Source organism: Mastigoproctus giganteus, chromosome 4 (genome assembly GCF_048544385.1).
Source record: "Mastigoproctus giganteus isolate SK-2022 chromosome 4, ASM4854438v1, whole genome shotgun sequence".
Lineage (NCBI taxonomy): Eukaryota > Metazoa > Arthropoda > Arachnida > Uropygi > Thelyphonidae > Mastigoproctus > Mastigoproctus giganteus.
Genome location: NC_143578.1, coordinates 188,462,197 through 188,489,680, shown reverse-complemented (window position 1 = coordinate 188,489,680; position 27,484 = coordinate 188,462,197). Strand labels below are relative to the sequence as shown.

The following is a 27,484-nucleotide window of genomic DNA, read 5'->3' as shown; positions in this document are numbered from 1 at the left end:
TCTTAATCTGAGCAAGCGGAAGTATCCCATCAGCATCAACCCTGCTTAAACCACTCAAAGCCATATACATCTCAATCAGATCACCTCGCAGAACTTAAGCCAATCTTTGTAAGAGCACCCCTTTGTTCCTTGTTGTCACCAATCTTGTTGCCCTTCTCTGTACTCATTTTAGCAACTCTACATTGTTTCCTAAAATGAGGCTTCCAGACTTGTATACAGTACTCAAGGTCTGGCCTGACCATTGCCTTATACAAAAGAATAATCACCTCCTTGTCTCTGCTAGCAAAATTCCTGTATATCATTGACAATACTCCATGACCTGCTCTGGCAGCCCATCTGCACTGCTCAGAGAACTTCATATCTGACTACACAATTACCCCAGGTCTTTCTTATTCTCCATCCCACCCTGAGTGAGTACCACCCAATTTGTACATTTCTCTTGGGTTACTGCTACCCATATGGAATACTTTGCATTTGCCAATGTTAAATTCCACTTCTTCAGTTGCCACTTCTCAGCCCATCTGCCTAACTTTTCTAGATCCTGTTGCATTAGCATACTGTCTTTACTGTCATTAACAATCCTGCCAACCTTTGTATCATCTGCAAACTTGGACATTACGCCTGATATACCTTCATCGATATCATTGATAAATACACAAAACAACAATGAGCCCAACACCAAACCCTATGGGCCTCAGCTAATAACATTAGTCTCCAAGAGGAGCAGTGTCCATTTATTACCACTCTCTGCCGTCTCCCACTAAACCATCCCTTTATCCATTGCAGTAACTTGCCCTTAATGCCATATCGCTCCAATTTGTACAGCAGTCTTCCATGTGCAACAGTATCAAAAGCTTTCCTGAAATACATGTTTAACTTCCCCTTAACACACCCATGCTGTGTCTGAGCTGTTACTGCTGTCTTCTCTAGGTGATCCTGTATCATCTCTTTAACCGGTGACTCCATTATTTTCCCTAGAACGGAAGTTAAACTAACAGGTCTATCATTATTTGTGTCACCCTTTGAACTCCCTTTGTGAATTGAGGATACATTTGCACATCTCCAGTCCATAGGGACCTCCTCTAACTCTAAGGATACTCTCATAATTATGGCTAAGGGTTTGCTTACTTCCCTTGCTGCCTCTTTCATTATAACTGGATAGATTCCATCTGCCTCAGGTGCCTTTTTATGTTTAACTTCAACAATTTCTCCTACACTTTGCTCTCAGTTATTACAAAATCACTTAGCTCCCTGTTAGAGTCTGATAAAAGTCTACATTTCCCTCCTTGAATAACTCCTCATGTGTGAATGTAGATGCAAAATGCTCATTCAGTTGATCAGCCACTTGAGCAGGATCATCAATAGTCAAACCATCTATGTTAAGTTGACCAATTTGATTCATCCCCTTCCTTCCTTCTAGAGTTTACATAAGTAAAGAACTCTTTGTTGTTTTTCTTTGCATCCTTTTCCAAAGATTTCTTGTAATCTGCCTTCACCTGCCTAACTGCCTTTGTGACTTGATTACAGACTAGCTTATATCAGCCATAGGCTTTTGTGTTGCCTGATAATTTATATGCATTCCATGCATTTTTCTTCTCTGCCACAAGCCTCGTTAATTCATCCAACATCCATTTAGGTCTGAACCTTGAACAATATTTCTTAAATGGTATGAAAAGCCTAGTAGACTCCAAGATTAAGTCCCTGAAGGCTTCCCATTTAGAATTCACTGTTAGTAACATTATCAGTTGATCCAACTGTGTAGAATTTAAAAACTGTCTGAGACCACTGTAGTCGCCTTTACGAAAACAAAAACCCTTCCCTTTACCCTTGATGGTAGTTTCATCTGTAAGTAAATCCCACATCAGTACACTGTGATCGCTGTCGCCTAGTGGTTTCCTTTATCTGCAAATTCTTAATGCATGAATAATCACGCGTCAGATCAAGGGTATTACTCCCTCTGGTTGCCCCTTGATCATGTTTCTGTAGAAAACAATCCTCCAATAAATCCACAAAAGTCTTGCTAGCATGCGAGTGACCAACCCAGAAGTTCCAGCCAATATCTGGAAATTTAAAATCCCTCATCACAAGACATTCTGATTTTCTGGCCCACTCTATTTCTCTGCACAACTGTTCATTGTACTCATCAAAGTTATTAGGCCTATACCATACTCCTACTCTCATTTTCCTTTTCCCAGTGTTTATGTCACACCAAATAGACTCAACATTGAACTGTCCACCCATGTCAACTGGATGCACTTCCTTTGATTTTATATGTTTCTTAACTAACAGCATAACCCCCTTCTCCCTTCCTATTCTATTTGTCCTTTCTGTACACATTGTGATCCCCAAATTCCAATTCTGCACTGCTTATATCTGTGTGACACAATGTCCCTGATATTCCAACAATATCTGCATTTGATGTCTTGATCGCACTTCAAATTCATCAATTTTATTTACTATACTTCTAGCATTAGTGTACGTGCAAGTATACATGCACTTGTTCTTACCCTTAGTTACCCTAACACAGCTCATGTATTTATTTGTTCCATGATGACTCCCAGCAGCTCTTGAAGCCCCCAGCAACTTGCTCTCTAGGCTGCTGCTCATTATAATAGAAGCAGTGCAAGAATCACTTTTACCTCTGCCTGCCGCTACTGTTAATCTTTTAGTCTGTGAATCCATCCAATCCAGCAGTTTTCTGACCCACTTAACATTGACCCAGTTGAAGATAGCATACTTGATATTAGATCACAATTATCATAGCCCCAGGGGCTCACATTTGGTGAGTTTGGCATGGGCTTGGAACACCCAGGATCCTGAGCTAGATATCATCATTCTTCTGTTTCTTGGTGATTCCTTCTAATTCTGATTCTTGTTCTCTCTCTCTCTCTCTCTTTCACAGGGTAATTCAGAATTTTTTTTTGGCTGGTGCAGCATATGCCTCAGGCTTCCTTGCACAGTATGACTAATAATAATAAATAAATAAATAAATAAATAAGAATGTGTAAACTAAACATTATATGAAATTTTACTCACAGTATTTTTAGAATATTATGGTCCCATACCTCTTTGTTTTTTTAAAGAGAAAAAAAATGAAAACAAAAGAATAAATAGTGACATTTATTGTAATATACTTAAAAAATTAACCTAATAAGAGTTTTATTGCAGTATGACGACACTAGGGCTTGCAAACCAGTTTTATAAACCGGTTAAACCCGGTTTTCATATTGAGTTGTTAAAACCGAACCTGAGCTTCTAAAACCGGATTCGAATATTTTTTTAGTTAGCCCTCGAATATAGTTTTTTGTTACGCGCATTTTCTTTTGTTTGTTCGTTTGTCTGGATCGTTCAACTGCTTTATGTTTTAAACATGTTTTTTATTTTATTTTATGTTTAGGTACGAAACTCATGGGCAAGTGGCCCAAATCTAGGAGCGGTACCTTTTATCTTCCCACCTGTATCATGGCACGATTCAGGTGTACTCATTTACGACTGAGTCGGACCGATAGCGTAAAAGAAAATGCTCAACATTTCTCCGTTCCATCTATCTTGTTCGCCAGGCAAGTTATGGAATGCACCTTATTGATGGTTACTCACTAGAAACAGATTCGCTGAATATTGCATCAAATTTCAATCGTAGAAAGTTTTTTCTTCTTTATTCCTATTAAATTTGTGATCAAATGTTCTCCAAAAAGCAGCTTCACCAAATTTAGCTTTTATGTAATTTTTAAAATACAATAGATTTAATTGGGGAAAAAAAATTGCGAGTAAATAAATAAAAAAAATTTCTCTCGCGAAAATTTTGAAACTTGCCTCGTTTAGACCTTCATTCAGTGCTTGCGGGAGTGACTCATAGTATTGTGTTATCTTCAATATTTTTATTTAAAATTGTCGGCGATATAAATTCCTACTAATTAATATTTATTACTCTTAATATGTCTAAGATGGAATCAAATGTATGGAATTATTTTGCTCGAAAAAGCAAAGATGAAGCACAATGTTCGAAATGTTAGAAGATAATGAAGTCGTCTGGAGGATCTACATCATCTTTGATGTTGCATTTAAAGAAAATGCATCAGATTGACATTAAACAAGATAACAGTGAACCTCCCGTAAAAATGGTAAGAACATTAAAAAAACTTGATCGTTAAAAAATCTATGGAAGAAGAGATTTCGAAATTAGTTGCTTTAGATGGATTTTCTTTTAATTCAATTGCCAAGAGTGAGTTTATACAATCAAGCCTTCACCTTCAGAGAAATAAATATGATAAATTACCACCAGTCTCAGTGAATGGCATTAAAAATATGGTTCTGAATTATTATAAAACTAAGAAAGAAGAACTCATTCAGCATTTCAAAAATTCATTGGTTTTGGGTGCACGGTATTCATTGACTCTAGACGAATATATGTCTATACAAAATAAAAGGTATATGAATATAAATGTGCATTCAAAAGACAATCATTGTTCGTTAGGTCTTATTGAGATTAATGGTTCACTTGATAGCAGAAGAACTGAGCAAATTGTGAATGGACACTTGAAGGAATTTGGTTTGAATTTGGATGAGGATGTTGTTGCCTGCACCACCGATGGAGCAGCAATGATGATTAAGTTTGGCAAGTAAATTATGCCTAATCATCAACAATGTATAGCCCATTGTATACATCTGTCAGTTATAGATGTACTTTATGAAAAAGCAATCAATTGTGGTGCCACAGTCTCTGAGTCTCCCAAAGACAATGAAGAAAATGAAAATAATGAAGAAAGTAGTGATGGTGAAGAAGTTGAAGAAAGACAGCAAGGCATGCTTTATCAAACCGACTTTACTGATGAGATCATTTATTTATTCAATCCAATGGCCAATATTGCACAAACTATTAACAAAGTCGGAAAAAGTTGCAAGCTTTTTCGAAAATCGCCTACCAAAAATGACATATTACAAAATTTTGTTAAAGCAAAATTTAATAAGAAAGAATATAAACTTATATTAGATTGCAAGACTAGATGGGATAGCACATTCTATATGATTGAGAGATTTTTGAAATTGAAAAATTGCATTCCAAATGCTCTATGTGCAGTACTATCAACTGAAGCTGTCTGACGATGACTGGAAAACACTTGAATTGCTATGTGAAACCTTGCGACCAGTCGAAATGATTCTGAAGGCTATAACCTCAGAAGATACAGACTTACTTAAAGCAGAGTCTTCAATAGAATTTCTGCTGGCTAAGCTTGATACAGCAGAAAACCCATTTGCTTTAAAGTTTCACCAAAGCCTTTTGCAGCGTTACAATGCAAGATGAAATTGCCCAACTGTGGCTTTGCTGAGCTATCTACACAACCCCAAAAAGTTTAGGAAAGAAGATTCAGGTTCAAGAACTTTTGATTTTCCAAGTAAGCAAGTTTTGAAAAAGCATGCTGAAGAGATTTATCAGAGATTATTTGCAAAACATTCCGAAGGAGTCTTAGCGTTGAATGAAGAAACTGAAAATAAACGAACTGTTCTTTTAGAAGAAAACAAAGACGCGTCTAGTTCCGATGTTGGAGATACACTCATGCGAGAGTATGATAGTGTAATAAAGAGATTAACTGAAGAGCCTTCAAAATATCCGAGTGAATTGGAAATCAGCAAAGAATTTAAAATTTTGAAGGCAACTAGCAGTAGAAGTGAAAAGCTGGAGAAAGTTTATAGAGCACTACTGACCATTAAACCAACAAGTGTCCAATCTGAGAGAGTGTTTTCGATCACTGGTCTCTTTAACACAAAAATAAGGTCAAGTCTATCAGGAAAAATGATTAATATACTGTTTTTTTTAAGGATCATTTTCAGAAAAATGCTGAGCAATAAATAGTAAAGTATTTATTTTTAAACACTACTATTTGTCAAGTATTTTACAAATACTTTAAGCTGTTTTTTTTCACATTATTTTTATTTATTTATTATTATTATAGGGCTTATTATTTTTTTGTTTACTATACGAAAAGATAGTTTTTATTCAAAGGATTTGAATACAATTTGTAATTTTGTTTAATCTCAAGCTAGTTACTTTTTTGGAGCATTTTAATTTATTTTTATTTTTTTTTACTTTATGAGGTGATAGATTTTGTTTAAAAGATTTGATTATGATTTGTAAAATCTACCAAGATAAAATAAATACCTGTGTTATAAGCTTTTAATTATTTTCTCTAAGTCTGAGAAAATCGGTTTTAAAACCGGTTTTACGAGTAAACTTTGGTTAAACTCGGTTTTGAAATTTCTCGGTTTTATGCAAGCCCTAGATGACACCATGTCTCAATTGCTTGTAAATAACATAATTTCAAACCCCTTATAGTTGCTCACATTTTTTTGGAATTTGATTTTTGGATGTTTCAAAGGGTATCAATTTTGTGATTACCCAAGGAACATGATAGAAATGTGCAAACCAGGCAAAGGTATGTGGAATAAGGGGTTCTTCTATTACAACATAAAATTCTGCATAGAAAAGAAATAAGGATATGTCAAGAATTAATAAAAAACCAATTTTTCCTATTGAATGTATTTTTTATAAATAAAACTGCCCTCACTTTTTTTTAAAGCACTCTTGTATAAAAACATTACTAGTTAACAAGAAATTCAAGGGAAGAATTTTTTCAACACAGTCGCAAAAATTATTCAATGAAAAGAAATGTTCCAGTTTTTAAGCACTAGTGTATAATAGCAGACTGAAATGTCAGTAAGAACAAAAAATTTCAGATAAATGAAAAATAAAATAATAAAAAAAATAAATAAATCAAAAAATTTTATTTTCCACCTAATTTCCTAAGTATATAGAACAGCATTTCATCATTAAAAAATATCGTAAAATAAATACTTCAGTTTCTTAGTATTAATTTTGTTCTGAATCAAATTTTAGAACAAAATTGACATATACATATTATCTCAAATTTACACACATGCATAACTTTAATCTTTTGTTATTCTACTCTATTAAGCAAATTAAAAAGGAAAGTACTAATCATTAATCATGCATGGTATAGCTCATTTCCATACTCTGTGATAATGACATTCAAATTTATGACAAGAGATAAAATAGTACACTATGTACCAGTATTAAAGCTAAAAGCAGAAAGCTCCAAAATCACTTTCTGACAAATGCTACGGTAAGTTTTAATGCCATCTGGCAAAAGTGCTATGTATATTTCCTTTTATTTTGAATATTAGAACAAAGGGGAGGCATTTCTTTTAAGCAGACTTTTTATACATGCACTCCCCCCTCTTTGGCTTTAATGAAATTCAAAAGCAACTTGAATGAATAATTCATGAAGTATTTGCTTTCATTTTACACTGAGTTGGCTTTGCATTAGCACATAGTACACTATGTACCAGTATTAAAGCTAAAAGCAGAAAGCTCCAAAATCACTTTCTGAACACCTACTAAACACCTTGTGAGGCTAACCTTTGCCAATAATACAGCCCATACATTTCTTGTCATGGACTCCACAAGGTGTTGCAGGGTAGTGCTATCCATTCATTCCACATTGTCAGGTGGGTGGTTGTAGCATCGAAAGTCCTAAACTTGCTCAACTTGGTTGAAATTGGGCGAGTTAAGCAGCCACAGTAAGATGGAGAATTCATTATCATGTTCCCAAAACCAGTTAACAACCTGTTACGCCTCATAGCATGGTGCATTGTCTTGTTGATGGATACAATGTCATTATGAAGGGGTGTACTTAGTCAGCAACAATGAAAAGGTAGATATTCCCACTGAGCTGTTGATTAAGCATGATCAGAGGACCCAGGGCATGTCACAAAAACAGTCCCCAAACCATACCACCACTTCCAGCCTGATGAACACTAATGCATCTAGGTGCCATAGTCTTATGTTACTTTCTACAAATGTGGATATGCACGTCATCATGAGAGAGTTGGAAATGAGATTCATCAGAACAGGCAACAGAACATGTTGGTGATCATGCAAGCTGCCAACTGCCATAGCCTATATGAGCTAATGTCTGGTGCACAATCCATGTGGATATTGGCCTTTCTATTACTGCATCTTACTGAGTGGTTAGCTTGGCCACTGTGCTGCATCACTACTGTGTTGTTACAAGAGATGAGACACATGATGCTCACCATGGGCATCAACATAAGGCTGTCCCATGTACTGGTTGTTTAGCTGCTGTTGAGCCAGTCACAGTAGACTCATCACACCACAGAATGCGAGCATTCTGTGGTGTGATGTTGGTTGTTGTTGAGATACTGGCACCTACAAGTCTTGTCCCCACAATCATTTCACATTCAAAGTCAAAAAGATCTTGACACCAACCCATTCTTCCTTGCAGACACTCAAAAACTGATCACTACATGTGCGAACTACAATCTTATATCAGCTGTTTCCTACTTTGAGCTCTCACCATCATCATCACAGACAAATCCATTCCTACAAAAGAGGGTGTTACTAATACAAAGCCAACTCAGTGTACATTCTTTATAGGTGATAACACGATGGGAATAATGCTGAGTGCAGTGAGAGGGAGGAGGGGGGAAAAAGAGATATTGTAAAATATAATATATTTTGATCTCTCTCTCTCTCTCTCTCTTTCTCTCTCTCTCTCTCTCTGTATATATATATATATATATATATATATATGTAGAAATTTTTTAAAATAATAAGAGGAGTTTACCTCAATATAGTACAAAGAACACTTCTGTATAATACCCTCCCGAAATTAAAATGGGAAAAAATCGACAACTTACCGGTACATTAGAGTAAAATATAAATAATTAAATAATTTAAAAGAAAAAAAAAAAAAACAATTTAATGCAATTCAAATCAATTTAAAACAATTAAAAAACAAATTAACACAATTAAAAGAATCTAACGAAAATTTTTAAAAACGATTTTCCTTCCTCAGTGTACGGAAGTGTTCTACATACTATATTGAGGTAAACTCCTCTTATTATTTTACAAATATTATTATCAACGAAGAACGTATTGAGTATTACAGCTCTAATTCATACTATATATATATATATAAAAGATAAAGATGCAATGAAATTACAAAAGTCTTATAAAACTGGAAAGAGCTATAAGAGTTTATGCAAAATTTATAAAATGTATATAAGACAGGTTATGGATCTGGGAACTACGGTAAATGCAGAAAGGACCGGCAACCATAATGAATAATAGACAAAAAAGGTAAAAATCAATATATTTGTGTGTATATGGTAGGGGAATTGGGCTATAAGGTGTAGTAACTATGGAAGGATAGGGAGAACATGTAAGTAAAAAATCAATTTACCTGAAATAAAATGCAATTAATAATTGTAAGAACCGAAAGCTGTGGGTTGTAGGACTTTAACTACTTCTTCAAAAGGTTCGGCAGCGAAAATCATAGGAGCCACAACAATAGTCCAGGTCTCTGTTTCTGTTATGATGTACAGTAAACCCCTCACGAATAGCGGGGGTTACGTTCCTGAGAAATGCTGCGAATACCGAAAACGCGAATACTGAGTTATGGCTCCCATAGTAATAAAGGGGTTCCGTTCCAAAGTACGAAATATATAAGAAAAACTAATCTAAAATTTTGTCTATGTATGTATTATATGACTATGTACATAGACAGTACATAGTGAAATGCAAGCATATGGCATCGAAATGAAAATAAGAAACAATTTAATATTAAATGTAATATTTATTAGAAATTTCAAACAAATCTTTCAAACCAGCGCCTTTGCTATCTAAAAAACTTATCCCGCCAGTGCTATCACCAGTTTCGCTAGTGTTGATAAGGGAGTTTTGCCTTTTCACGAATGATGAGTGAACTTAACGGAATTTTATTTTGAGTTCGGTCTTCTATCCACAGATTTAAAGCTTTTTCCATTTTTCCTAATTTAACATCACAAGTTTCAGAGCAAATTTTTGAAGCAATCTGCGCGTTTTCACAGACGCTACGGCGGATTTTTTCTTCCGATTTTTGGATTTATTGTACCGTTGACTCAGTGATTTTATAATGTTTTGCAACTGAGGAGACACTTTCGCCATTAGAAATTTTGTCTAATAACTCAATTTTATTTGCTAATGTCATCACCTTCTTTGATCTTTTCACATTTCTCTTGTTATTCGTAGCCATATTTTTGTACGGGTTAGAAAGAACTTGTCCACAATAAAGTCACTTTCTTCCGTTAACACACTCGAAAAAGTCTGTTTTACACTGCAAAACGGTAGATTTATCACTTTTGTAAGCATATCAATTTATAAATTGATAAATTTATTCAATTTATAAGCATATAAATTAAAAGCAAACGATGAAACCTTCCATGACAAGCGCATAACACATACTGAACAAGGATTAGCGAGAAACATCCACGCTCGCGATTTTGTCACCCCTCTCCCCCACTCACTAAGCGCTGTTTTGACCAGGAAAGATAATTTTAGCCACGCCCATGTTTTTTTTAAGGAGGAAAATGTTCATGGAGCTTTAAAATTCAAATTTTAAGAATAAAATAATAATAAAGTATTATTATCATAAGAATAAAATAATAATAAAGTATTATTATCATAAGAATAAAATAATAATAAATAAACTATAAAATAAAAATAATAATGAAAAATAAAATCCTGTGGAAAGAGAAGTATGAAATTTAAACTCAAAAATATCTAAGAGATGGGGCAAAAAACAAGAAGGCTTACTGTCTGAATGGACCGGAAGACATTGTCAATGGTGATTGAAGGAGAACTGAGTGTTCACTTGCAGTGTATATATATGTGTCAGTTGAAGTAGTCCCATGGGGGGGGGAAGGTGTGGAATCGTAATCTGGAACTGTACCCATGTGATGGGGAAGTGAGCAATTAAACAGATGAGGCAGCAAGCCAGCAGAGGGAGAAACAAAAACTAACAAAGTAGTGTGGAAAAGACACTAAACTTTGTAATAGAAGAAACAAGTAGCGATAGTAGAGAAATAGCATCTCAATATTGCTTTCGGAGAGCCTAATTGCTCACAAGAAATAAAATGTAGTTTTATTTTTCATTTTTTATTTCAACATTTCTAAAAAAAACATTTTTAGAAATGTTGCAGTGCCAATGGGTAAGACTGACTACCTTGAAGCTAAAAACAACAAAAGAGAAGCTTTTAGCTTCAAGGTAGTCAAGCCTTACCCATTGGCACTCCATTCTAAAAAAGTTGATGCAAACATAATTCTTTCTCAATGTATAAGAATTGCTACAATATGCAATAGCATCAGCCTATTTTCGGAGAACATTAAAATACTCTACAATAAATTACTACATAATAAATTCCCAGCTGCTTTCCTCTACCCTCACTTCACAAAAGCATTTAACATTATTAAATTTAAAAATATTACAAACTACGACCCAGTTCTAAACATAATGTCAGTAGATTAACCTCCTTTACATTCTGGTACATATTGTATAGTTTCATACCCCCCACCCTGACTCTGTGGTGTCTCACAGTGTGGAAAGCTCGTGCCCAGGATTGTCTATTGACAGGGGTATTATGTTTCTTGTTTTGTCATCAGTTTTTGTGTATTTTTATCCTATTATCTTATTTTGATTTCTTTAACATTGCCACTATTGACTTAAACACATGAGGCAATTGTCCAGTCATCCATCCAGCGGCCATTTGTGGTATGGGCTTGCAATCCCAGACTACCCGAGCACTACTTTATTCACCTTCATTTCAATTACTTTCTGCTGTTCTCTTTACTACATTTTATTTCTTGTGAGCAATTAGGCTGGCCGAAAGCGATATCGAGATGCTATTTCTCTACTATCGCTACTTGTTTCTTCTATTACAAAGTTTAGTGTCTTTTCCACACTACTTTGTTAGTTTTTGTTTCTCCCTCTGCTGGCTTGTTGCCTCATCTGTTTAATTGCTCACTTCCCCGTCATACGGGTACAGTTCTGGATTACGATTTCACCTCCCCCCCCACACACACGGGGCTACTTCAACTGACACTTATATACACCACAAGTGAACGCTTAGTTCTCCTTCAATCACCTGTGACAACAAAGTCTTCCAGTCCATACAGACAGTAAGTTTTCATGTTTTTTGCCCCATCTCTTAGATATTTTTGAGTTTAAATTTCATACTTCTCTTTCCACAAGATTTTATTTTTCATTATTATTTTATAGTTTGTTTATTATTTTATTCTTTCTTCTGGTCTCTGTCGGGTCGGCTATGATGTATACATCACAACAGAAACAGAGACCTGGACTATTGTTGTGGCTCCTATGATTTTCGCTGCCGACCCTTTTGAAGAAGTAGTTAAAGTCCTAGGACCCACAGCTTTTGGTTCTTACAATTATTAATTGCATTTTATTTTTATTTCAGGTGAATTGAAGGTGAATTGATTTTTTACTTAAAGGTTCTCCCTATCCTTCCATGGTTACTACACCTTATAGCCCAACTCCCCTACCATATACACAAATATATTGATTTTTACCTCTCTCTCTCTCTCTCTCTCTCTCTCTCTCTCTATATATATATATATATATTTTTTTTTTTTCAATTAAACTAATTTCTCAATTTAAAAACCTACCCCAGAAGTGCAACTTCTTTGACAGCCATATTCAGATGTAATAAATGATTCATCCCATCTCTCACAGCATTCTGAAAGATTGTCTAATAGCAGAGTTAACCAGATGGTTAAACTTTCTTCATCAAGATCCTTTATATCTTGCTTCAAAAATGCTTTGATTAAAATACTGAAAGATAGCCCTATATAATCAGTATACTTATTAAAAATATGGGAAACATTTCTGTGCTTTAATATAAAATATAGTATGAAATATAAATTATACAGATTTCCTTAAAGACTGAGGTAAGTGAATGATCTCTATATTAAGTTTATAATTTTTGTTTATGCTTACAGTTAAATACTTTTAATAAATATTTAATTTAAAATCCTTGATATTTATTATAAATATCAAGGATTTTTCTTCTTACAGTATGTACATACATTTCTTTTCAAATTCAAATTATTATTTTAACAGCATAGATAACAGCTTATATCTGTATTGTGAATTTGTAGAAGTGTGTATATTTGTGGGCTGATGTCAATGTGTGTAGGCTGAAAAATCTGGAATAACTTATGTGGGAGAACAGTTACTAGTTTTTCATATTAGCATTAGCAAGGGCACATGATGCAAGAAAGCAAGCTTATATAGCATCAGCCAAAAAAAAAAAAAAAAAAAAAAAAAAACAACCCAAAAAAAACCCCCTTATTTCACCCATCCCCTCGCTCCAAATGTTTGTCAAGTTCTGCCTTGAATCTATTTAAGCTATCAACTTCTACAACGACAGATGGAAGTTTGTTCCAGCAATCAACCACCTGCTGGCTAAAGGCAAACTTCTGCACATCTATCCCACAACCATCTTTCCTCAATTTGAATTTATGTCCTCTCAGGCAATTATTCTGAGCAAGAGTAGAATCCCATCAGCATTGAGCATGCTCAAACCATTCAATGCTTTATACACCTTTTGTCTGAGATCCGTTAACCATGGCCTCAATTGAAGAAGATTTCAGAAATTCCTCCAGTTGTTGATAGGAATTGCACCCAGACTTTTCCAAATGTGTTGTAGATAGTAATATATCATACCGACTAGGCTGCCAAGAGGACAATATGTTTGTACATACAGATTTTCATGCATGGATTCAGTGAAGTATGAGTATTGGCAAAACAATGCAAGAAGCAAAGCTTACACAGAGTCAGCAAAGAAAAAAAAAAAAAAAAAAAAGAAACCACCACCACCTTTGTAAAAATATTATTTACTCATTCTTCCTAATAATTTATTCAATCCTCCTTAAATTTCTTGAAACTATCCACTCCCACAACACAGTGGAAGTTTACTACAACAATTAGTTATTCCCTAGTTGAAGGCAAATTTCTGCATATGCAATCTGTGTAAATTAGACAGCTGAATGGATAATTAAAATGTATAAAGTTTTAAAAAGTTAAAGAAACTAAATGCTGATGGCATTTTTTTTTCTTTCTCAGGTGACATATACAAAGAGACAAATTTCAATTATAAAAGGATGGATGCAAAATATGAAGGGCAGTCAATAAGTATTTACCCTCACCTAGAAATATTTGAGTTAGGAATGTGATATTATATATGTTGGTTGGTTGGGTTTTATTGGCGCATTAGCAACTAAGGCTATAATGCGCCAAAACCTTGTCATAAAAAATATTATATATGTATATACATATATATATACACACTACAAGACTCATGTTAATGTATATTTATTTGTTTTTCTAGACACACTGGTTACAGAACGAGGGCCATGAATACAGACTGAGAAGTGATATGCTGGAGAAGGTTGTAGCGCAATCTGTTACAAAATTCATTTGAAAGACAAAGAAACAAAACAAATCCAAGAGGAAACATATATGGGGAGGATTGCACACTATATGAGACTGAAAAACTGGAAGAGACAGTTTGGGTGTGGGAAAAGCAGTGTGAATGATGACTCAAGAGAAAGAAGCTCCATCTCAACAGATCCTGCTATCATGGCTAAAGTGGAACAGCTAGTCCTTGAAGACAGATGTGCAACTATAAATTTTATGGAAAAATAAAGTGCATGGTAATCATGGTACTGTTTGCACCATAATGCACAAGTTACTGCAAATGTCTAAGGATGAAGACTGATGGGTTCTGAGATTACTGACACCCTCAAAAGCTCTACAGGAGTGTGAGAATGTTGATGTTTTTTTTGATCGAATTACGATGATGGATGAATACTGGGTACATCACCAGGACCAAATAATGGAATGTTGCCAGTCCCAATAATCATGTTGTCAGTCTTCTGAGACTCTAAAGGTATCACCCTAACATATTACCCTCCAAAAGGCAACAGAATCACTGGGGAGTACTACAGAAATCTCCTTGGAAAGTTAAGACCGGCTATCAAGTTGAAGAGCATAGGAGGTAGACACTTCCTGTGAAAATGCTCCTGCTCTCATAATATACTTTGCAAAGAGATATGGCTTTGAAAATTTGCAGCACCCACCTTATTCTCCCAACCCCTCACCCTCAGACTTCTTTCTATTCCCTAAAATGAAGAAACATTACAAGGCTGAAGTTTTCAGTCTGATGAGGAGGTAATTAATGAAGTGGAAGCCTGCTATTTTGCTCAAAGCGGACAATTACATTCAAGGGGTCTGAAAGAGGTTTTCCATAGATGGGAAAGATGTGTAGCTTTAGAGGTCCTTCTACACAGAGAGGGATGAAATTGCCAGCCAAGTTTCAAATCCCCAACTGCAATGTTTCTAGGTGAAGGTAAATAGTGACGTTCAAAAAAATTGAATCACTTGAAAAATTCACCACATTTCTGTGAAATTTGGCTTTATATCATATAAGTTTTGTAATAGCATTACCCTATTGCATCATCCATCTCTTAGATGATGACATGTGCCATACATGATTGCATCACTCTAGTGGCAGTATAAATACAGTGCACATGCCACAAATTCGGTATTCTGTGCTATTGCAATGGCTAAGTTTTCACAATTAATACAATGCAGCAAAAGTGTTACTGCTGCATTGAATGCAGAGAGAGATGTTCTATGCATTAAACAGCTAAAATGATTCACTGTAATCAGTCAATAGTGGCACATTTATTACGAAAATTATCAGAAACTGGCAGTTTAAAACAGAAAGAAAGGAAGTGGACATCCATGGATATCTTCTGCAGTACAGGCCGGATTTCTGGTCTGTCTGTGTGTCTGAAACAGAAGATCCTCATTGGCAGATCTCCAAACAGCATGGGAAGAGGATACAAGAGTAAGGGCAAGCACTGCTTCAATACATAGACACCTTTTCTTGTCAGGATAAGTAATACGTTGTCCAAGAAAAAAAGCCACTTTTGATGCAAAAAATGAAAGTCCAGTGTTTAAAGTAAGCAAAAGGGCATGCTAATTAGTCTGAGAATCAGTGCACATGTGTTATTTTCTCTATTGAATCAAAATTCAACTTGCATGGTTCAGATAGCCAACAGATTGTTAGACAAAGAAGAGCAGAATTTCATCCTGACTGTATTGTCTCCACAGTGAAAAACGTTCTGCATTGCAAATGATATGGGGCTATATTTCACATACAGGAGTTGTCTTGAATTTGTGAAGGGTACAGTGAATGCTGAGGTGTACGATGACATTCTTGAGACAAAATTACCTCCCAAAATTAGTGTTCACCATGGGGATGTTGCCGATTCAATTTTTCAGGATGACTCTGTTGCATGTCACAAAGCCAAAACTATAAGTACTACTTCATAAAATTAGCAAAAATTTTAAATTTATGAAATGTCACGCTCTTTCTTAAATAAATGTAATTTATTTTGATGTCTTTATTGTTCACAGGTGCAAAAATGGTTGAAGGATAAATCAATTCACACAATAACGTGGCCTGGGAGCATTCCAGACCCCAGCCCATTTACAGAATGCCAGTCTTTCTTGATAAAGAATATCATATCTTTTTGTCCCCATTCCCAATTAACCTTGTTGTTCTTCTTTACATCCTCCTAACAAACCTCTGTCTTTCTTAAAATAAGATGTCTAAGCTTCTGTGCAGGATTCCAGATGTGGTGTAACTTGTAACAATTGCTTTATACAATGGGAATTCACTTCCTGTACTTTCTGACAAAGTTGCTATACCACTGACAGAACTGAATTCAATGGGCTGTTCAGAAGCTTGTCTGCATTGCTCAGAAAACTTCAAGTTGGACTATACAATTATACATAGGTCTTCCTGATCAACTACCTTGAGTTTGGTAGTTGATCATGATAAAAATGATATGTTATTCTGGGATTACTACTAACAAATTACAGTACCTTGCATTCATGCTATTAAACTTCAATTTTAATTTTTTAGCTCATTCGCCCAAGTTATCTAGAGGTTTTTGAAGTTGAATGTACTAATTAAGGTCGCATTACTCTTCCAATTTTTGTATCATTAGAAAGTGCAGACATCAAACGAGAAATACCTACATCAATATCATTAATAAATAGTAAAAACAGTAAGGGGTACCCAACATTGAACCTCGTAGCACCCTTCTGTACTTAACAATCCATTTATTCAAAATAGTAACTATTCCTAAATAGTATTAATAGTAGTAATAGAGGCATGTTATGCAAGAAAGCAAGCGTATGAGCTTATGTAGCATTAGCCAAAAAAAAAAAAAAAAAATTCACACAACCATTCCCTCTCCTCTAAAATTTTGCTCAGTTCCTCCTTAAATTTATTTAAGCTATCAACTTCCACAACAACAAAAGGAAGTTTGTTCCAGCAATTAACCACCCACTGGCTAAAGGTAAATTTCCGTACATCTATTCTACAACTGTCTCTCCTACAATTTGAATTTATACTCCCTCGGTAATCTGAGCAAGCGGAAAAATTCCATCAGAATTCAGTGTGCTCAACCCATTCAAGGCCTTATACACCTCAATCACAGATCACCTCACAGGTGCCTAGTCTCCAGCAGCTGCATTTGCAGAACTTAAGCCTTTCTTGGTAAGAGGACCCTTTCATTCCCGTCACCAATCTTGTTGCCCTTCTCTGTACACGCTCAAGCAACTCTAAATCTTTCCTAAAATGAGACCTCCAGACCTGTATGCAGTACTCAAAATGTGGCCTGACCATTGCCTTATACAAAGGGATAATCACCTCCTTTTTCCTGCTAGCAAAATTCCTGATATCATATCATTGACAACACCCCATGACCTGCTCTGGCAGCCTGCCTGCATTGCTCAGAAAACTTCATTTCTGACTGTAGAATCATTCCCACAACTTTTTCATTTTCTACCACCCTAAGTGTCGACCACACAGTTGGTATGTTCCTCTGGGGTTACTTCTACCCATATGCAGTACTTTGCATTTGTCAATGTTAAACTTCGGTTGCACTTCTCAGACTATCTGCCTAAATTTTCTAGATCCAGTTGCAGAGCACACTGTCATTAACAACCCTGTGTATCGTCTGCAAACTTAGACATTAATCCTGATATACCTTCTTCAATATCATTGATAAATATACAAAACAACAGTGGGCCCAACACTAAACCCTATGGGACTCCACTAATAATATTAGTCCACGAAGAGCAGTGTCCATTGATTAACACTCTCTGCCGTCTCCCACTCAACCACCCTTTTATCCATTGTAGCAACTTACCCTTAATACCATACTGCACCAATTTGTATAATAAATTTCCATGTGCAACAGCGTCAAAAGTTTCCTGAAATCTAAGTATTTGATATCAAAATATTTTTTGCATCTAGTTCCTTTCCCTTAACAAACCCATGCTGCATCTGAATTATTGCTGTAGTCTTGCCTAGATGATCCTTCAATGCATCTTTAACCAGTGACTCCATTATTTTACCCAGAACAGAAGTTAAACTAATTGGTCTGTAATTACTAATGTCACACTTAGCTCTCTCTCTCTTTGTGAATTCGGGATACATTTGCACATTTCCAGTTTGTGGGGACTTCCCCCGAGTCCAAAGATGCTCTCATAATTATGGCTAAGGGTCTGCTTAGTTCCTTTGCTGCCTCTTTTAATATTACTGGATAGATCCGATCCACCCCAGGCACCTTTCTTATGTTTAACTTCAACAATTTCTCCTCCACTTTGCTCTCCGTTATTACTACATCATTTAGCTTCCTGTTAGAGTTTAGTAAACTTCTGTCCTCCCCTTCCTTACAGAATTCCTCAGGTGTGAACGTAGATATAAAATACTCATTCAGTATGTCAGCTATCTGAGCAGGATCATCAACAGTCAAACCACCAACATCAAGTGGACCAATCTGATTAATCCAGTTCTTTCCAGAGTTTACATAAGTAAAGAAGTCGTTGTTGTTTTTCTTTGCATCCTTTGCCAAGGATTTCTCATAATCAGCCTTCGCTTGCCTAAACTCCTTTGTGACTTGATTACAGAGTAGTTTATATCTGCCATAGGCTTCTGTGTCCCCTGCTAATTTACACTGACAAAGTGCATTTTCACGATGGTATGTTACATTAATGACTAGCATCAGAAATATAAATATAAACAAAAGATATTTATTAATAGTTAAGGCAAAGCTAAGTAATATTTGACAGGTGCTCTCAAAATATTCCAAAATGAGCATTTGCAACCTTTATACAACAGTTTTCGTAAACATGACAATTATGGCTGAAATGTTATCAGAAGACCTCAATTTGCTTCAGTTTATCATTTTAAATGGAAATCAAAATGAAAAGTTCACCAGGTGCACAGTAATATTTAGTTGAACCGTCTCTAGTCCTGATGGCAGCAGCACTGTCGAGGTATTGACAAGATCAATTTCTGAATATAATCAACTGATTGTTCGTGGTTCCAAACACGAATTGTGGCTTCCTGAAGTTCACGAAGGGTCTTTGGTTTCTTTCTGGCAACTGCAGATTCCACACAATGTCAACAGTTCTCTATAGGATTCAGGTCCGGGCTGTTTCCTGGCCAGCTAGCAGTTGTAATGGACCGTTCTTCCAACCAACTTTTCACCTGTAACAAATGTAAACACATTACTGTTGAACTCTAATGGAGAAATGAAGCTAAAGTAACTACCGAAGTGCCTACTTACACTTTTCGTCCAATGACAAGGAGCAGAGTCGTCCTGAACGATGCAGTTACTTGGCAGGTTGAAATGGTTTCTAATGGTTGGCAGCAATTTACCTTCCAATATAGCCAGGTATCCATCAGCATTTATGGAACCTTTTATAAACTGCAGGTGACCTATCCGTGATACAAAATGCGTTCCCCCCATATCATTTTGCTTGTAGGGAATTTCGCTGTAGATGCCATAGCCTGGATGGTATTCTTCACCACATCTATGGCAAATCATTTTTCTCCCATTAGAGTCATGCAGGTTGAATTTCTTCTCATCCGAGAAAATAACTGACTTCCACTGCTCGGGGGTCCATTTGACATGCTCATTACACCAAATTAATTGGGCCTTTTTCATTTTTTGTGTGAGGAGAAGCTTCTTCTTAGGATGAAGGGCTACAAGTCCATTTTTGAAGAGGCGTATTCTGACTGTTACTGCACTTGCTACCACTGCTGTATATTCTTCCCATTCTCTTTTCAACTCAGACGAAGAAGTTTTACGGTTTTTAAGGCATAAGCGCTTTAAAATGTGGTCCTGTAAAAGCTGATGCAACATTACATCATCACCTATGCGTGTCAATCTTATCTGATGCAATCTGTAAGAAATATTGCCATATACTTACTTTATTCAGAAAACAATTACAATTTTAAGGGGGTGATGTTGTTGTTATTTGGTTTTTAGGAGCATTAGCAACTAAGGCTATATTGCTCTGGGGATATGTGGTGGTCATTCCCTGACCTTTCTGCATCTCCGTATTTGGTGGTCACGGGCTTGAACCCTGGTCTAATCAAGAAGCATGTGCTACGCACTGCTGCTCCTTCGCACCTGGCTACGGAGGCGCCTCAAGGGGTGATGCACTTTCTTTGAACACAGTGTATATGCATCCCATGCATTTTTCTTCTCTGCCACGAGCCTCATTAGTTCATCTGACATCCATTTAGGCCTAAGTCTTCAACAGTATTTCTTAGTTGATATGAAAAGCCTAGTAGCATCCAAGATTAATTTAGAATTCACTGTTTTTAACATCATCAGTTGAACCTACTGTAGTCAGCTTTATGAAAACAAAAACCCTTCCCTTTACCCTTGATGGTAGTTATTTAAGTAAATCCCACATCAGTAGACTGCGATCACTATCACCTAGCGGTTCCTTTATTTTCAAATTCCTAATGCATGCATAATCACTGCTGAAATCAGATCAAGAGTATTACCCCCTCTGGTTGCCCCTTGAACATATTGCTGTAGAAAACAATCCTCTAATAAATCCACAAAAGCCTTCCTAGCATGCGAGTGACCAACCCACAAGTTCCAGTCAATATCTGGATAGTTAAAATCCCCCATTACAAGACATTCTGATTTACTGGCCCAATCTATTTCTCTGCACAATTGTTAGTTGTACTCATCAGAGTCATTAGGCCTATAACGTACTCCTACTCTCATTTTCCCTTTCCTAGTGTTTATGTCACACCAAACTGACTCAACATGCACTGTCAACTGGATGCACTTCATTAGATTTCATGTTTCTCTTAACTAACAGCATAACCCCTCCTTCCTTCCTACCCTGTCTATCCTTTCTATATACATTGTACTCCCCAAATTCCAATTCTGCACTGCTTATATTTGTGTGACACCATGTCTCTGATATCCCAACAATATCCCCTTTTGATGTCTTGACCTGCACTTCAAATTCATCAAATTTATTTAACTATACTTCTAGCATTAGTGTACATGTAAGTATGCATGCACCTGTTCTTACTCTTAGTTAGCTTAACACAGCCCAGGTATTTATTTGTTCCATGATGATTCTCAGCAGCTCTTCAAATCTCCAGCAACTTGCTCTCTAGGCTGCTGCTCATTACAATAGCAGTGCAAGAATCATTTTCGCCTCTGCCTGCAGTTACTGGTAATCTTTTAGTCTGTGAATCCCCCCCACGCTAGCAGTTTTACGACCCACCTAACACTGCCTCGATAGCACCAGGAAATATTCTTGCACCCTTTCTATTTAACTGTATCCTATTCCTGCAGAAGCAGACTCTTCTGTTAGCAAGAACATACCACGCTGAAACAATTCTACCCCTCGAGTATTGCACAATCTCTCCAGGGCCGAACTGATTGATAAGGCTCTCATCATATACTCTCTCCTATCGTGTCTGGGCAGAATTGCAAACAATTTCAAATTCAACCCTAGCTCGTGACCTTTTTTCAACGTTGACATGTACTTGTTAAGTAAATCTGCAGATCTGCAGTTAAGTAAATCTGCATAATGATGATGCTGAGATCTCATGCTGGTAAATCTGCTTTCTGTGTGTCCGTGGCCAGTAAGCAGATTAACATGTGTTCCTGAAGTGAATTGTGGATGCTATCAAACTAATTGCAGAACTCTAAAGGGAGATAGCAATCAATTCACTAAGCAGGTTAGGCAAGTTAAGGCAGATTATGAAAGTCTTTGGCCAAGAATGAGAATAAAAATACAATGGCAGACAAAAAAAAAACTGCATCCCTTGTGAATTTTTCAAATAATGTGTTTTGTGTTGCATTATGGGTTGCAGAAATGTTTGAAATGCTTTTGTTAGATGGGATATATATCTCTGTGAATGAAATACAATAAAAAGACTCCACCTGACATATCTAAATGCCATAAATATCTTTCCAAAGGGTAAAATGTGTAATTAATGGAAATATGAGAAGTCATGCAAATGGCAATCATTGACAACCAAACATACATTTTATTGCATTTACATTACAAACTGAAATGACAAGTTAACGTACTGTAAATCAGCAAAATAAGTCTTCAATCCTCCTCGAGCTGCAATTACACCTTTGCAACGATCTGACATAGAGTTAGTCAACTTCTGGATATACAGTGGCTCAATTTAGTGGTAACACACCCTTACAATGCTCTCCTGCAGCTGAATCTTACTTGGCTTGTTCTGAGCAATTTTAGATGACAGTATGTACCAGCAATTTTCAATAGGGTTCAAATCTTGCAGGGCCAGTCCAAAGCTGTAATGCCAGCATTTCTGAGGTATGATTGCACCTTAAGGGAGAAAAACAAGTGAAAACATTGGTGTAAGTAAGTTTTAAGCTTTGTGAGATAAGAAGACAAACTCATCATTAAATCTAAATAGCATAAAACTTACCAATTTTGCTGTGTGGGAAGGTGCTCAGTCCTGTTGAAAACTGCAGTTTTGGATGTCTGTGTGGTGATCCCTAATAATGGCTTTCAGGCACTCTTCCAAGATAGCAGTGTAGGTTTCTGCATTCACTGTTCCATTAAAAAACTTAATTCTTCCCACCCTTTTGCGTGTTATGCATCCACAGATCATCTAACTGGCGGGGAACTTTACAATCTGTGTTATGCAGTCAGGATGGTATGCCTCTGATTTTGGACTTCTAATCTATCGCTTACCATCTGAGCCATGCAAGTTGAATTTCAATTCATCAGAAAAGATGGCGATGTCCCATTGTTCTTTTGTCCATAAAACATGCTGTTGTTATTTGTTGTTATTTGGTTTTTAGGGGCATTAGCAACTAAGGCCATATTGCTCCGGGATATGCGGTGGTCATTCCCTGACCTTTCCACATCCTCCGTATTTGGTGGTGACGGGCTCGAACCCCGGTCTAATCAAGAAGCGTATGCTACGCACTGCTGATCCTGCCCACCTGGCTACGGAGGCGCCCATAAAACATGCATTTTAGCCCAAGCAAATCGCTTCTTCCTCATTTGTTGGGTCAACAAAGGCTTCTTCTTGGGCCGTTAGGCATGCAGACCACATTCCGAAAGCCATCTTTGGATAGTTCGTACACTTGTTTCAACACCAGAGACCATTTCAAAGTCCCGTTTTAGATCAGGAGCACTAGCATGGTGATTACGAAGGCATGGCCATTTCAAATATCGATCTTGGGAAGGCGTAGTCACTCTCTTATTGTCTGCTCCAGGTCTTCTCTTCACATCACCAGTTTCACGCTTTAATTTCAGTACCCGGGATAATGTTGATTGGTGGCAGCCTATTTTATCACTGACAGCACGAGTAGAAAGCCCTTCCTGGAACAGAGCAACAGCTACACTTGTTTTTCTTGGTGTCAACTGAACATATAGAGCCATGCTTTCAACCCCACAAAAGAGGATACTAATGAGCATGTATACCCTTCCAATGCAGTATTTATAGAAATGGCTGATGCCACACCTTGCAAGTACAGTCTGATGCAATAGAAGCATTATCTGATGCAATACCTTTGTTGTTGTTGTTATTATTTAGTTTTTAGGAGCATTAGCAACTACGGCCATATTGCTCCGGGGATATGCAGTGGTCATTCCCTGACCTTTCCACATTCTCCGTATTTGATGGTCACGGGCTTGAACCCCAGTCTAATCAAGAAGTGTGTGCTACGCACTGCTGCTCCTGCCCACCTGGTTACGGAGGTGCCACGCAATACCTTTGCTTTGCAACAAACAAAATGACTGTAATCAAACAATATCTTATATGTTTCACTACAAATGTTATTTTTTTTTAAGGTGATGCAGTTCTTGGAAGACACAAAGACAGCATCTGTTAAGGATTGAAGCATCATGTTGACTGCTGTTTGATACTGTAGTCATATGTGTTTTTATGCATCTAAGATGTGTGGATCATTAGTCGTCATAAGATTTACTATACATACTAACTGTATGCAGTGCATATCGTGGTATAACTTTTTGAAACTAATTTTATTTTTTTTTGTGTGCAATTTTGTTTTTACATGGTACACTTAACTATTCCAAATTTCATTTCTGTTGATTCATGGTTTGTCAACGACAGTTTGTGATGCACTTTAATTATAATAGCCATGTAAATCTTTTTCATGTGTGATTAAGATCAGGAAGAGGGAGCACCCTCCCCCAACAACTCAAGGAAGAATACCCTACTCCCTCCACCTGAGATCAGCTAACTACAGTCTTCATCAAAGGAGATACACAGGAATTAGGCCTAGACCTCTACAAACTAGTAGCAAATTCCTATATATCATGCTGGCTAAGTTGACTATATTCCACTAGTCAGCTCAACATACACATCACAAATAAGGAAAAAAATACATGGTATGATATTTGCAAATCAAGGTCTTATTACAAGACCTTGATTTGCAAATATACTACTCATATACGGTGAACCAAATCACCAGCATTATATTTGCAAACTGTAAAAATTGGCCAAAAATCATAACTACTTCATGTTGCAAATTATATAAATGAATAATAAAAATGAATAAGATACCATGACAAGATTTCACAACATAAGCTGAACAGAGTACCAGCTTCATGCAGTTGAAAAGCCTAGTTCTTCGTAGGCTGACAAGCTTGCAGAAAAGCTGTACTGTATACTGAAAAATATTCAGATAAATTATATGAATGCATGAATATCAGCATCTTGTAAAAAAAACTATCATGGCTAGTTGGTCTAAAGGAGAATGCAGATTAGTAGAAAAAAATCTAGTTTTTCTTCTACTACTCTACTAAGGTAAGGCTATAGGTGCTTGTATTATCACTGTTACTGTTTTCTTGCCTTAGCAGAAAAAATACAGACTATAATAACTTTAATATTGAATCATTTTTAAAATGTCACAAAATATTGTGAATATGGTATAACATTTTAAAACAGCTGCTCTATATGGAACATGGGATGGGTCCTAATATTAGCAAACCATTTTTTTAGTAGAAACAAATTATAATCACATTTTGTGCTTATGCTACTATATGCATGTATTTTGCAATTAAGCCCACTCATTTGGTGGACTGACTATAGAAGATAAATATGAAAATGTTTGGTCAATGAGGACAACCAAATTTAAAAAAAAAATTTGCATAAAAATTATTCACTAAAATGGCACAAAGGAAAAAAACTTTATATGAAACTATTTATATGAAATTAGATTAACTAACCTGAGACAGCCAAAAGGATAAAGCATCCAAATTATTTTTGACATTATATTCTTTAATGGAGATGTGGCATATATTTTTGGATCTAAACTACTGCTGTGTTTGTAAGAGTTAATTTGTACTTCCAGTCCTTCTGTAACAGGTGTAAGAAGATCCAAATTATTCTACAAAAGACAGATTTTATCATAAAGTGATAGTTTTAGTTCTTTAATTTATGAATGCTATATCAAAATATACTTTGCCATTAGTGTTCTATTGGAAAAGAATAAAAACTCTTTAAGAATAGCAAAAGTAATAGGCATGGCAAGTGTGCTAGGTACAACAGCACACCTATTATTTCAATAAATGAATAAATTTTTTTATTGACCTCTTTGTCTTGTTGCAACAGGTATAATATTTTATTTTGTGAGGGTAAAAACATGCTGGCAACCAGTGCTGATTGCACATATATCTCTTATAGAATTCTTAGCACCTCTGCTGGTTACTGAAGGCAAGTGAAAACTTCCATTATATTTTCAAATTTATTGTAATTATTTTTATTAATATGAAATAGTCCCTGTGGTTTTTTATTATTTTTTTATTTTTCATTTATCCTGTGGATGCATTAAAATAAATAAATAAATAAACAGATGCAAAATATTTCTTTTCTGATGTATTTGCAGGAAAGAAATACAGTCAGTTCTGCTATAACGTGCACTCCTAAAAATCTCTGCATTATGGCACATTAAAAATCTTCACACATTAAAAACAACAGGGTTTATGGGAAAAACAGCAATAGGGGCAGTCTGGTAATTAAACACTAAAAAAAGTTAGAAATCCAATAAAATTGCTAACACAGGTTTAAACATCTTAAATTTATAATAAATAAATAAACATTACAGTAAATATAGCACTTTCCTTTGACTAGATATGAAGTTTGTTTGATTGATATGTCTGTTCACTGACATTTTCTCTTTTTTTGGATTGTAAAATTTAAAACAGTAAAAAAGATAAGCAATCAATAACAATGAACACAGGATGCACAAATTGCACAAGTGAGACAAGTTTACAAAGCTTAAAAAATAGGAATGAAGAGAAGGTTCTGAAAATTTGTTTTTTATATGATCAAAGATTTCACCATAATATGTAAAAACCCACAGAATTCCAGCTATTGGTATTATTGCAAATGCAGTAAGATTGAGTTTACTACCCGTTTATAATAAGATTGCACTAACTGAAAAGCCCAATAAACCGGGAACTGCAAATTGTTTTTATTGTTTTATGGTAGAGACCTCCAGAAATGTGCTCCTCTGCTCAGGCTATCATGCCTCACGAAATTTCTATTCAAATAGAAAAATGCGAGCTCCTGAAAGCATGAGTTGGCCTACAATATCATGTGTTATCTTGTGAATACAGTGAATGACAACAGTGTAGGCCGACTCATGTTTTCAGGAGCTCACATTTTTCTGTTCGAATAGAAATTTCGTGCAGGTTGCTACGTTTGGCTTGGTGCCGGGTTTTGCATTCACCTAGTGTTACTGTCAGATGAAATCACGCATGAGCCAATGCAGAAATCTCGTTATACTCGCACTGTTCCCTAATATATCAGTCGCATCGGAGCAAATTTCGCAAAGTTGCGTTATAAAAGAACTGACTAGATCGTAGGTATAGCTTAGATTAATTATCAGCACTCATCTCATAGTAATCCGCTTAGTTTGATGAACGTTTCAACACATACATAATAGTTATGAAATTTTTAAATTCCGATTAGTAGCTTTTTTTTTTAACTTAAAGAAATTATGAATTTAAAAAAATTAGAAATTACTAAATTATGAGCTTTAAAAATTGTTAAAATTTGCCTAAGAAAGGAAAGTGCACATTCCATTCTATAGTTGTCTAATTAAAATTATGTATTAAAAATAAAATAAAAGTGAGATAACAGCTAACAGCCGCGCATGAGCGACTTTCGAAACCGTCTT

At 35.9% G+C, this 27,484-nt stretch overlaps 1 protein-coding gene across 1 annotated transcript in view; it reads right to left on the bottom strand.

Annotated features, from left to right (window-relative positions):
* LOC150087269 (uncharacterized) overlaps positions 1-27,484 on the bottom strand; it is a 151,106-nt gene that overhangs the window by 43,353 nt on the left and 80,269 nt on the right. Inside the window, exon 8 of the mRNA XM_090372429.1 lies at positions 25,530-25,690. Coding sequence (XP_090228555.1) covers positions 25,530-25,690 — 161 coding nt within the window. The remainder of the gene's footprint in view (positions 1-25,529; positions 25,691-27,484) is intronic.